At 35.8% G+C, this 14,012-nt stretch overlaps 1 protein-coding gene across 1 annotated transcript in view; it reads left to right on the top strand.

The window, feature by feature from the left end:
- The window catches only part of SPRED1 (sprouty related EVH1 domain containing 1), a 59,353-nt gene that overhangs the window by 41,296 nt on the left and 4,045 nt on the right, over positions 1–14,012 (top strand). The window contains exons 3-5 of the mRNA XM_082485334.1: positions 494–662; positions 1,949–1,998; positions 11,149–11,307. Coding sequence (XP_082341460.1) covers positions 494–662; positions 1,949–1,998; positions 11,149–11,307 — 378 coding nt within the window. The remainder of the gene's footprint in view (positions 1–493; positions 663–1,948; positions 1,999–11,148; positions 11,308–14,012) is intronic.

Here is a 14,012-nt window from a genome sequence, read left to right as displayed (position 1 = left end):
AAAACAATTCTCCTGTATTATTTTCTCTTGTGTAATAGCCTTTCTGGGAGAAAACAGGTATTGCCTGAAAGCAACATAAAGTGAGTCCAGTGCTCAGAAATTTTACAAATGAAATTCCTAGTGATACAGTAATACTTGATATCAGTACAGTAATGTTTTTTTGGGGGTGTGGCCATTTTTATTTGCTGAACGTCTAGCAGGTCGGTACTGACAGAAGTGCGCTGCGGGTATGAGATGCTTTTGAAGCTGGGAAGATTTATTTGGTATACAAATAGTATCCTTAACCCATACCACCTATTAGTAACTGTTAGTGAATAATTTGGCCATAATGGAAACAAAGTTAAAATTACATCCTTGTAACTGGAAAAAATTTAAACAGAGACTTTTATCTGCTCTTACGATGTGTATGTTCAGGTAATTCATGAAGACATGTTGTTCTCAAATTTGATACATTAGTCAGTGATACTTTTTCTTCCTGTCTTCTTTCTGGAAGGTGGTCTTGGAATGCACATTAAAGAAGGACCTCGTTTACAACAAAGTTACTCCTACCTTTTACCACTGGAAGATTGATGACAAAAAGTTTGGCCTCACATTTCAGAGTCCTGCTGATGCAAGAGCATTTGACAGAGGTATTCGGCGAGCGGTAGAGGATATTTCTCAAGGTATGTATTTCAGGTGAAGGGGTTGGCGGGGAGAGGGGTGTGTTTTGAGTGTTTAGTAAATGAGATAAGTCAAAGCACTTTGCATAACGTTAATTCTGACAGTATTTAAGGATGTGGATTGATCTATAACATATTGAGATTTTAGCAGTTTTTAAATAGTACTTCTGGCATTTCTAAAGTGCCGTTCATCCAAGTGTCTTAAATTGTTTCACAAACACTAATAAGGTAATTCCCCAAAACGTCACTATATCATAAAGCATTGCCTTATTTTAGAGATGAAGAAATGCAGGAAGCTAGAATGTTATAGTGTCTTACTTGGATCTTCTTCTCAGAAGCTTGTTACAGCTTCTGTGTTCTTAGAGGATAAGCTATGAAGTTGATTGATTTGAGACCCGTTGAGTTCTCTTTTCATCTGCACACACTTTCAGTTAATAGTTTTGTTTGTTTACGACCAGCTGAAAAGAGTAGGTCCTAGGAGAAGTTTATATGGGATGGTAGAAGCATTTACTCTAATAGTAATATGGAAACTAGTGAGCAAAGGTAAGATCAAGCCTCAATTCTGAGCTGAAAGTATGATAAATGTTTTGCTGGATGGGGAGAGGGAGGAAGGGAAGAGAAGAGGTGTCTATTGAATGGAAAGAACATTTCTTTCGGGCTTGTAAAAAGTAACTCAAAGGGAGAAATTTAAACCAAATATTCTGTGCTGTGCTGTAAATTTAAGGATTTAATGTGTGTTACTATATTAGCAAAGGGAGAAACATGTTTATGAATTGAAATGCTTTTTGACATGCTAGAATGACTTCTTTGAGTTGTGCTGGTATCATCCATATCCCTGCAAGAGAAATTAATTAGAGAACATGTAAGTCTCTTTCTCTCTTAGGGTCTCGCAGTTCCAATTTCTGCTGATTTATAGCAAAATGCAGCACAGCATGCATTCATGCCAACCAAATGTATCTGCCTTTAATTTTCAAAACGCTACATTAACAGGAATGTACTCTCTTGCTTCTGACTTCTGATGACACTTTGAAAATGCTTTTACAAGGAAGGTGCGAACGAGAGAGAGGAGTGTGGCTAGGAATACTCAGTATATAAAATACAGAATGTAGAAATGAATGGTATTTATTAAAATTCACTTGAAATACAGTGATTTACTGGTTAAAAAAGTAAACAAGCATATTCATGTCATCACAGCTCGATATTGAAGGATGGTGTGGACTATTGGAAGCAGTAAACTGTAAATAAAAAGAAAATAACCCTGTCAATTTTTTTTTTAACTTTTTCTGTAGGTTATCCACCCTCCCAAAATGATGTTGAAGTGGCAGAAGACTGCTTTCAAGTGAGTATTAAAATTTTTAAATTAATTGTGCAGTTATTTTTTGAAGAAATTCATTGATCGATTTTTGTTTCCATTAGTGAGAATAAGCATAATGAGAGCAATAGCAAAATTCACTTTAATGAAATAAGTTCCATAACAGTTATCTAGAGGATTTACAGTATTATCTGTCCTAAACTGAGTAGTCAATATTTAATCAATAGGATGATTAACCATCCTGAGTTTAATTTTTAAGTTTACAATGTCTGTTCTAGGTTATGTGTCCTCTTTGAACTCATGAACATGAAAAATTCTTGGGAGGGGGGGCGGGGGCGGGGAAGAGGGGACAGGAATCTTCTTTTACGTGCACGTTCTATTTGTTTTTCTAGATTTCACTCTGCAATGATAGACATTTCTAACATTGTATGGTTAGAGTTGAAAAGATGCTAAGTTAAAAGTATCTAGTCCAAACAAGGATGGAAGTTCAGGTGATTTTTAAAAATGCCCTGAAGATAAAGCAGTCACTTGTTGAGACTCCAATTTTTATTGATCCTTATTTGCAGCATTCAATTTCTCTAGGTCATAATGGCATAAGAGGTAAAAACTTATCTCCCACCATGCTTTAGATTTACAACGCTTTACACAAATACCGTATCAAGTACTGTAACACTGATGTATAGCACTGCCTGGTAATATCCAAGAATCCGTGTAACGAAAAAGCCAGTATAAAAAAATATGGAGATATATGTATACAGTAAATAGCTGTAATACAACTGAGTAAAAACCTACTTCTGTGTATGTGTGCTTGTCATCTCTTCTTTCCTATTTACAGTTTCAGGGAGTTTTGACTTTATTCACACATACGTTCAGTTTTCAGAGTGCAGATATTTAAAATAATATGAAGCTGACACAGAAACAAGTTGACTCAGGGGTCTTAGCAACTATTCAGAAAAATGATTGTATCGCTAAGTGATTTCTTGAGGGAAAGGGTTTTATCATTTATGCAATATTAAATTCTTTACTGGTGTAGATAGATGCAGTGTAGAACCTCTGCAACACAAAATCAAGAAAATTAGCGGCCTACTTTGAAGATATGGGTCAGAATCAAACTATGATAGGAGACTGAGAGTCGGGTATTTAGAAAGGATACTGCAATGCAGTGGCAATGCAGAAGGGTCTCCTGACTTCTTTCCATTTTATGGTGGAAGAAATGTATCTCTGCGTAAGTGTTGGCTGTGCAACCACCTGTTCTTCTTTATTTGCAGTGTTTTATTTTAAAGCACTTTAAAGTAAAATTGCTATAAATATTAGATATTTTGGATTTAAAATAGGAATGAGATTTTGACGAGGTGGAGGAAATGTGTGCCAAAGTTAATGCAATCCTTAATCAGCTTTTAAAAGACTTGTTTAAACACGCTTTGTTGCAAGGATTAATAATTGAGCAATTTCTACAGGCCTAATGAGATTAGAGAAAACTAATTACCTCTTGATTATGCTGCCTAGTTATTACATTTCAGTATAAGGATGCCAAAATTGAAGCAAATATCTATGATTCTTTATGTTTGCAAAGTTTGTTATTGGGAAAGTGGAGAAAAGTGTATTTACATCATCTATTCTATATAGATGTAAATATAGACATATTTAGATATGTTAAATAGATGATGTAGATTTACTTTTTTATAAATTTAAAAATAAATAAATACATTCATTTAAAAAAACACCTCTGTATATATAACTTCCAGGTACAAACAATCCTGTTTGGTGCAAACTGCTGGTCGAATTATCTGTTACATTCCAGACAGGAAAACATATTTCATGATTTCACCATTATACACATTGCTTAATTGTGGACTTGTGCTGTGGATAGATGGCAAGAATTACCTGTTTTCTAGAGGCAAAAAAGCTAGCCAATCTCTCTTACCATAATTCTGCGTACCAAAGTAAAATAAATGATACTAGAATTGACTATCGATAACAAGACCATAATGGGGAAAATAAAAGAAATGCAGGGAAGGCTGAAACTACCCTGGTTTAGCTATGTTTCATCTAAATCAGGTTTATGTATCAATAACAGAGCCGTAATTGCAGGGCTATGAATGTCGGTATAGAAAGGCTACAGCATTTTAGTTACAGGCACTAGGTCTAGTAATCAAGAATATCTTGGAAATACCGAATCGTGTACATTCTCTTCCAAATGATTAGTTCCTTTCCCCTGTTGTAAGTGGAACTTGATAACCCAGGTTTTTCTTAACTTGAAAGACTGGTAAGACCATTTTGTTTAAAGATAATGTATTATGTATTTGAAGAGTCAAATGTCCCCAATGCTTGTCCCCCCTTCTTCCCACCCCACTATAGTTTAAAAGGCTTAATGATTCCCCCCACGTTTATTCTGTAAGCTGTTTTCCCAAGTCTCTAGTAATATTTTTGAGTTAGTCTATGCAAGGGCAGTTTTAGAGTGTGGATAGAATGTTAAAGAGCAGGTTGACACTTAGATATGAGGGCAATGGGATGTTTGTTGTTTCATCAGAACAGTCTTCCAGAATTGCACTTTGTAACCTCTAAGGAATGAAGTATAAAAGATAAGCAGTGGAACTGCTCTGTTTAATTAAAAATATTAAGTAGTCATAAGTTGTTTCTAAAATAGCAGAATATCAAAAAGAGAAAAGGGTTATTTCACGCTTACTTCTGTCCTGGTTTGAGTGGCCAGCCCAGCCTAAACCATAACACTTTTCATAGCATATTTGTTAATGCACTTATATTTTTGCCTATAACCTGTAATAACTGTCATATGTATTGGTATTCTTCAGTTTAATTTTATGGTAGGTAAAGTCCCCAGGATGTTGTCAAGGTACATTTGAAAATATTAGTTTTAATAGGTCTTTGTCAGTTATTTCATCTGTTGTCAAGGTGTTTTGCCTATGCTGTTCTAGTCATCTTACACAGCAGAAATTCTATATTTAGTGCATATTTGAAGTATGAATATAGTATGTAGTTTGTACATAAATTTTATTAACAGTGGTGGTGTTGTGATTTTTTTTTTAAATGAAGATGCTTCGAGATGAAGAAAGCCAAACATGCTTCATAAGTTATTTTAGTGAATGGTTATATTTGGTGCTACAGAGACCAAATAAAATGATCCAAATTAGATCAAAACACACAGCTTTTTAATCTCGTCAGTGGCACTGCTGTTAAATCTCAATGCCTACTTGTAATAAGTATTATCATATTATATAGATGTACAAAACAGAAATGGACGTTGTCCAAAACTTGTACATGTAACTCTTTGGATGCAAATCCAAAAATTGAACTCTGACCCTGTGCTTTCTAAGCTAGCATTTTGCTTGCTATGTTGTGTCTTGGTGTCGTGGTTTAACCCCAGCCAGCAACTAGGACCACCCAGTCACTTTCTTACTCCCCTCCCAGTAGGGTAAGGAGAAGAGGGAGAAAAGTAGAGGCAAAAATACCTCGTGGATTGATATTAAGACAGTTTAATAGAACAATAATGGGAAAGGAAAATAACAATAATAGTAAAAGAATATACAAAATGCAGCAATACAACACAAGTTGCTCTCACCACCTGATGATTGGTTGCCCAGCCTGTCCTGAGCAGTGATCACGAATTTCTGCCCCCCAGCTAACCCCCCTTTATATAGTGAGCATGATGTCTGTGGTATGGAATATTCCTTTGGCCAGCTTGTCCTGTCTATGCTTCTTCTCAGCTTCTGTGGGAAGTTGAAAAAGTCCTTGACTAACTGTCGTGGTCAAACCAGGACACTAATGTAGACAATACTTAGCAACAACTGAAACAATATGTGTTATCAATATTATTCTCACACTAAATCCAAAATGCAGCAGCTACTAGAAAGAAAATTAACTCTGTCCCAGCTGAAACCAGGACACTTGGGTCTCTAGATTGATTTTTTTTTTTTTTTTTTTTTTTTTTTTTTTTAACATTCTTCAAATAAGATCTCACAGGGAAAGCATTCTTCTTACGGAAGATCAAATTCACCATTTTAAGAAGACATAGCTTCATTATAGCTTCTTTAGATGCTCTGTTGTTCACAAACAATGTTAAAATCTTAGTATAAAAAAATAATCACTTAAGGGTGTTCATACTTGCTTGTAGAGATTGATTAAATGATTACAATTACTGTTAGTTGTTTAATGAACATATTCTATGCAAATTGATTGTATCATTAAACAAGCCTTAGTCTTACTAGGTTAATTTCAAATAGAAATACACAAATGAGTTAATGCAGAGCTATCTGGCTTCCTGTAATGTTTGTAAATGGATCCTGGGAATGTATATATACTTATATGGAAATACACACTGGGAATTTATTTTGGTAGGAGGTTTGGATTTTTTTGGTATAAAACCAGGCATTTTGAATGCAGTAGGCAAGCAGCTTGTCTAAGTCAGTTTGCTCAGTTTGCTTGTCTAAGTCAGTTTTGCCAGTTCAAAGACTGGCTCGGATTCTTTTCCTTTACCAAATATAAACTTCTTGCTCTAAAACTTACCTAGCTTAACTAAAAAAATGTAAAAATCAGACTAATGTTTTCTTCTTAGAAGTAAATCTGACTAAATTAAATCTAGAGCTTATGCATCTAGAAGTATTTTTGTGGGGTTTGGGTACTGAAATGTGTACCTCTTGCTTTTGAGTACTGAAAAATAGATCAGTTCAGTCTTAACTTCTTTCCGGCTTTGTTGATTCAGCCATATTGGCGTTATTTGTAGGCCACCAACACATGTTAACAGTTGTGAAATAATAAGAAATAGAGCATTTATGCTTTTGGGTTTCTTACTACTGGCAGAAGAAAACTGTAGACTGGTAAATTATAAGCAGAAAGGGTTTGGCCTGTTCTTTCAGAAATAGGTACATTGGGCCTTTTGCCAATATGAATGGGAGAAGGCCTGCAACTTACATGCATCCTAAGTGGTTCTGGTGCAGGCAAGGAGGATATAAATGGTTCACGTGCCTCTTTAAATACACTATTTAGTGAACCCTTTGTAAATGCACTATTTAGTGATCATTCAGTTTATTTTATCTATAACAAAAGACTCGCAGAATTTTTATTTTACAAATCATAATGCCAAGTTATTTTTATAAGGAAAATGTGAAGTAATTTACCCTTGACACTGTATTGTTTTTATGGAGAAGAAAATACTACATGATAAAACACTAAGGATTAGTAATATTTGGTGCACTTAATATATTGGCTAGGTGTGGTTCCTAGAACTAAAAGTAATACTAACTGTTATTATCCATTTAAAGTAAATCTAGTATATTGTGCCAAAATTATTTGGGTTTCTTAAGCTTTTTTTGTGGAGTAGTATTCAAAAAAGAAGGGGATTTTTTTTTTTCTCACCAGTATCTCTAACAGCCTCTTTACATCTCCATCTCTCTCTTATTTCCTCAGTTATGCTTTTTGTTTTAATTTATTAGTTCCTTCCTTGGAGTCCCTAAAAACCTCTAGTATGCTTTATATATTCAGGTAGAACAGCCTTGGAAGAAAGAGGCATGTCAAATGCCTTATTTTTTTTTTTTTTATTTTAAACCGTACGAAACACTCAAAGTAATCTAGGTAATATTTTAGTCCGTGTCAGAAATACATACCTGATTATAATAGATTTTCTTTGCCAAATATGAAAATAGTTGTTCCATCGGTCTTAGAAATAGCTAAGGCAGAAGGAAGTTATTCAGATGTTTTTGAAACCTCTATCATTTATTCACAATTTAAAAATTAAGGAAAAACCATTCAAATGCTTCTTGTGTTGGTTAGCATCAAACAGCAGATTTTCAGGCCTCATGGGAAGTAAATACAAGAACTGGGATGCAACGGAAATGTGGTCTCATCCATCCTTCTGTGTAATCATTAAACTTACTTAGAGCAGAACATTTTTAACAATGTTTGCAGAACAATGTTGAATTCTCTCCCAGACTTAACTCTGGCAAACTGGGAGAAGTAAGGAGAGAAAATCTGAAGAAGAGAAGCTCGGTCTGGTTTTCATTTTCTCTACAGCTGTCATCTGGCTTTGAATTCTGCTGGAGAGCTACAGCTGGAGTCATTTTATTGCTTTACCCAGCATCCTTTTGCCTGCGCGCACAGAAATGTTTTAGTAGTCTTGGAAAAAAATTCAGAGTATCTCTTAGCAACCATAGGACAGTAATTATTATACCAGCAGCTGGGAGCAAACCAGATTTCCGTTGTGCATTAAAAACTGGCGTAGGTTACTTTACAGATGATACTGAATAACCTATGCCAGTACTGTACTTTGCAGGCTGTGGTTAAAGGATATTGAATGTGGGCGGTGTAATTGCTTTGGACAGTAGAAAAGGGGAATGAGTGCATCTGTGTTTGTGTGTAATATTCAGTATATTTAATATACCAAGCTTAGTTCTTGTGGAAAACTTTACATGTTTGCTTTTTACTCAAATGCATTTTCAATACAATAGCATTTCTGTTTCTAGGGCCTCTCCCTTCAGGTTGTCAGTGTTTCCGTTATAAATGTGGGGTTTCAGGTGTTTATGACCTTGTCGTAAAACATCACACTGGAGCAGGAAGTGTCATCCAAAGAGCGCCTTTTTGATACTAATAAATGTGGTTTGGCTGTATCTAAGCTATCAGATTATTTAAAAACGCGGAGTTCAGGATATTCATCTGGCATTTCTGTGGTTCTGCATAGTGAATATTTATAGGGTAAGTAGGACCATAACTGACTTGATTGCTTTTAATTTTTCATAAATACCAGCAGTTAGGCTGTGTCTGCTTACCTGTAGTGTCTACGTTGGTAGGCTGAGCGTTGTGCTTTCTGAACAGCTGTCTCACAAGTTCTTGCCTTACAAAGGTCAGATGCCTTTCTCTGTCTCCTGCCACCCCCAAATTTGTCCTTGAAGTCAATTAGTTTGAATTGTGGTGTCTGTGGTGGAATTTTATAAAGCATTCCTTTATAATTGCTGCGTATAGGGCACAAAGGCTCGCTTTAAGATTAGGGTTTATATTTCGTACATCAGTGTCTGGCACTGCTAGTTAGCCCTGTAATCGATGATCAGTGCCTGTATCCTTCATTAGATGGAGCTGTTCTTGACTGCCAAGGGGAGCATGTGTGTCGCTATGTGAGCATGTGCCCACGTCCTTTTTGCCCTATAGTGTAGATAGTTTATTTCAGAAGAAAAAAAAAGGTGCGAATCACCTGCAGGGACAGGAAATAATGCAGGCTGTTACATATACCATCCTGGGGTAAAGACTGGCTTGTGGGTAGTATGTGTTTTTTCCCTGGGAAAGAAGGAGTAGTAGTTTTTGCAGCTCTCATCCTTCTCCCTAGACCTACTCACATTGATAATAGCTGGGGAGTAAGTGGGTTAGGTGGTGCTTCTCGCTGTGGTTTCTGTAAAATGGCTTCTAGCTGTTAAGTGTGTTCCTAGGTTAAATAGTAGCTGCTTGTAAGCATTAATAACATTGCTCAAACCAAAAATAGTTGTAGGCATTTCTTCCTCATTCTGAATGCAGCTCTCCTGTGGTTTGAACCAGTGTTTTGGAAGCTTTTTATGTCATTGGGCAATGCATCTGCAGGAGTACCTCCTGCTAGGAAGATGTTTGATATTGCACTAATATTTGATGCTTTTTCCTCTTAAAATAAGTATACATCCATGAAATGTAACTCTTGCCATTCGTTTCAACATTTCTTTTGTACTCCTTTCCCAACAGCGTTTGACCAGAAAATTTAATTTTGACAACAGGGTCGATTGCTTAGTGGAGTTGGCATGCTTAAGGATCTGAAAAAAGTACTTCTTTCTGGAATTTTGTCTGTCTTCAGAATTTTTTAGTGTAACTTTAACCTGATTTAGCTATTGTCTTTCATGGGGTGTATGCTCTCTAGTATTAATTAAAGCTGATCATTAACTAGTTACTTATTTTAATGTTTTCCCACGCAGAGTGCTTCTGAACAATGTATAAATTCTTAGTGATGTAATGATTTTCTTTCTCCTAAAGATCAGTTGCAGACCAGCTACTTCCACTTTATTTAGATGTCTTAGAACTTGGTCCATCAGGCTTTTATGTATGTGAGGTGCTAATGTAATCCCAGAATAAGTTCCTTAAGGTTTTTGATAATGAGAACTAATGATTCAGTGTTAGTACATAACCTGCCAAAGCATCAGGTTTGCCTCTGCCTCAGTAGTTTTCTGCAGTATTTATATAGTTTCTCCCTTAATATTTTCTTGCTATACACAAATCCTTATAATAAAGCTGAAATGTTCTTATTGCTGGAAGTTGGATGATGGCAGAATTTTCTCAGTGCTATCAGATGATGACAGCCAGTTAACTTTACAGCATCTCCAGATACAAACAAAACATTCTACAGTACATTTTTTGGCAGCCCAGTGGGATTTTTATCAGTGTGCTCTATGGTATCCTAAGTATATCCCAGTCAGTTAAGCTTAGAGTGAGAACTGTCTGTTTTTTCTATTCTTTTCAGAAATTGGATCGTCTCACAAGCCAATAATCCACCCAAACATACTTCCTCTTCCTTATTCTGAGTGGCACACATCCTGTGCAGATATCTCATTATATGTTGCCACATGGTCTCATTTTTGTATCAAATTGCCTGATATAGCCTTAATTTCAAAAAGACAGTCATTATTTGTTTAATACACACTTGCTGTAATTAGATATTTTAATTGAGCCAGTATATGTTAAAACTGACTTTCTGTTCCTTTCCAGCTGATCTTGTTTTAAATTTATTAAAAGGTCTGACTAGCTTTTGCCTTAGTAATCTCAGAATTTTTTTCCTCCAATTGTATATTTGTAAATACTGGCAGCCTTGTGGGTAGTTAGAGAAAGCATAATCTCGGAAACTGGTCTCATCTCTCCCTCCTTAAAAAAGTTCCTCCATCTGATTTGGCAACTGAGTTATAAAGGCACATAGCTCTAATGCCCAAGTTGTGTATGCTCTGCAGAGAAGGAACTCTCATTTTTCCAAGGCTGACTCATAGTAAAGAAAATAATTGCCTACTTATAAGTATTTTAAAAATGTGTGTTTAAAAATACTTGTTTTTATAGATACCTCTAACATGTTGTGTAGAATATTCATGCATTTATGTATGAACTCGGTGGTTTTGGTGTGGGTTTTGTATAAATGCAAAATCATTTCAAGGGAGTTCTTATGTATTCTAGGCTACTCAAGAAAATACATCAGGTTCGTTAATGAAAGATCACCTTTTCCAACACGAAACTGTAGTAACCAGTGAACCTTACAACAGTGCAAATTTAAGGTCTTCGGCATTTGAGGATTTCAACACCAGGAGAGCCTGTTTTCCTAGCCAACCTAACCAGGTAAGACTACCAACAAAAGACGCAGTTCTTACTTTGCTTGCTGCATTAATGGCACAGTACGTAGTTTCTGACAAGAAAGCACTTTCATTTTAAGTCTGTGTGCATAGTATTATACTCTCAGCTTCTTCCAATGATCAATATAAGCTTTGCAGCTGAAATATTATAGCATTGTTATGGCAGAGGTAAAGCTTTGTGAAGGTATTTACCTATGTTTGTAGTGCAGCAGACTATATGAATAGACCTTTCACTTTCTTTGAAGTCAGATTTCTGTGTTACAGACTTCTGTATCTGCAGCCTTGAAAAGCTGTTTAAATTTGTTCAGAAAATGTTAATTGACCTTCAGCTTAATCTGGGTTACATGTATATTAATATTGTTTTGATTAGAAATATTGAAAAGTATCCTTAAAATGCATACCTTGGGTACATGCACATGCACAGTGGGTCCCTTTGCTAAATATTTTTAGTGAAACATTGTTTGTGCTTTCTAACTGCCTATTAAATTAAAATATTCTATTTTGGTCCAGAAAGGAAAACAGTGTATCAGTTATGGGTGAAAAGTATTAAGCTATTGGTAAACAGATTCTTAAAACGGAAAAACGCTAACATGAGGAAGGCTGATGCACAGATACGGTCCTATTCATACAACATTAGGTTAGAAAGGCGGTGTTACAGCTTTTCCTTTAACAATATACATATTGCTTTTTTCTAAGCCTCAAAGGACTGACAGTTTTTGTAGACTGTAGAAGTAGACTTTGTAGCGAGTTGGATAATAATTAATTTGAGGGTCTTATGCCTACAAGCAAACACATGGGAAGCTTTTTAGAAGAAGCTTAATAGCAGAAGTCAAAGCAGAATGCAAGTTCAAGTAGTTGTGGACACTTCATCAGAAAGTAGTTCTGCTCCTTGAAATAAAGCTTTTAATACCCATGGTCATTCTTGCAAAGATAGGATTGTATTAAAGTCTTGTATCAGCTGCTTTCTAACTGCTTTATTGGGCAAAAGAAGCAGTATTATCTGGAGAACTAACTAAAGAGCCTGAGATTATGAACTTCTGATTTTTAATCATTGATCTGCTCCAGTTATCTCTTTGTATACGTCACCTTATTTTTGCCTCTTCCCATTTACTTGCAAAGAGAATTTAAGAATTTCTTAGAATAGAACAGATGGGTATTGCAGTAGCTGTTAAGCGTTAGCTGCAACCTCTGATGTACATGCTGTTAGTCTTCATCGAGTTGTAAAGAAAAGTGCAGTAGCTGAAATACCTGTATGCCTTAAGAGCACATATAGAATTGGCCACTAAGAAAACAATTATTTCAACTGTGGTATACTGGCTAGTGCCTGTCTTATAGAAATTAAATAGAAATTTCTTAGAAATGACAATGCTAGAAATCACTTCTTGTAGACTGAGTTATGGGAGATTCTATGGAAATTTAAGTAGATATTCTTTAAAATATTTTTCTCATATTGTAGCAGCACCTGCATCCGACACTCCATGCTTTTTGCATGGTCCTGTGGTGCGCACATTTAGAACATAGGCAAGTCAACAAAATCTCACATTCAGTATGTGCACACACTGCACTGTCTGCTGAACTCCATGCACGTGGCTGTGTGGCACAGCAGATCTTGAGGTAAATAACTATTTTGTTTTAATTTTATATAAATAAATTTGAATACTCTTACTGTGCTTGTAAGTTGAATAGCTCAAGAAGTACATGCTCAAACTGAACAAGTGATTAATGACGGTTCAGATCTTTAGCTGTAATACTTTTGACTGGTACTAAAAAACACCTAAAGTCCCTCAGCTCTTCAACTTCTGATAGACCAATGTGTGTTTAACTTAAATTTAGTACTTTGCAATGATACATTCAGCTGCTGGCATCCTCGTATTGTGGAGTTGCAAGCTGAGCGAAACCAGGTCTATCTAAGGAGAGACAGTGAAGGAAGGCTACAGTACCAAGCAAGCGTCCATGCCTTGTTTAAAGGTGCTCCCCTTCAAGTAAGGTGGAATACTAGTGAGTTCAGTCACGTCAACAAAAACTTTCTGCCTAATTTCCAGTTAGCTAATGAAGTTCATAATGAGATTCTCTGTGGAATTTCAGTTTGCTGTAATATTCTTCCTCCCTTCCTGCTTCAGCTGTTACACAGAGATGGCACTTGTACTGAGTTATAATTTTGAATGGCTAGAGGACTATGTGCATTATTCTCATTGAATTTTGCAGGTATTTGTACCTAACTGAATCTGGATTGTGTGTTGTTCTTAAGGTTTCATGTACCTCGTGCTTTCATATAGGTCCTATTAAACACTCAATACGCAAGCACATTATAAATAAAGCTTTTCCAACAGTCTTCCTGTTTGCTTGTTTTTCAGCATTTCCCACTTGCTTTCTTAAAAAATGATTTCTTAATATCAGTTGCATAGAGAACATAATGCTGCTTTGTTTGTAACATGTCGGACCTTAAGCATTTTAGTAGGTGTTTAGCTGGGGACTTGAAAAAAATAAATGAGTTCTATGCGTGTGGTGTGTTCTGCTCAAACAAACAAAAAGCCTTCAAAGACTAAGGAGAGGTCAGTTTTACAGTTGTTAGTATTTGTAGTGATCTTTAATGGTTATTAGCTGTCTGGGGAATGGGAGGTTGAGGGTGGGGTTTTTGGTTTGAGGTTTTGGGTTTTTTTTTCTTTTAAACAATGGGTTTTATTTAATGTC

The sequence above is a fragment of the Vanellus vanellus genome, assembly GCF_965231255.1.
Source record: "Vanellus vanellus genome assembly, chromosome: 6".
NCBI lineage: Eukaryota > Metazoa > Chordata > Aves > Charadriiformes > Charadriidae > Vanellus > Vanellus vanellus.
Note: the sequence above shows the minus strand (reverse complement) of the source record. Positions and strands in the feature narration are given on the sequence as shown.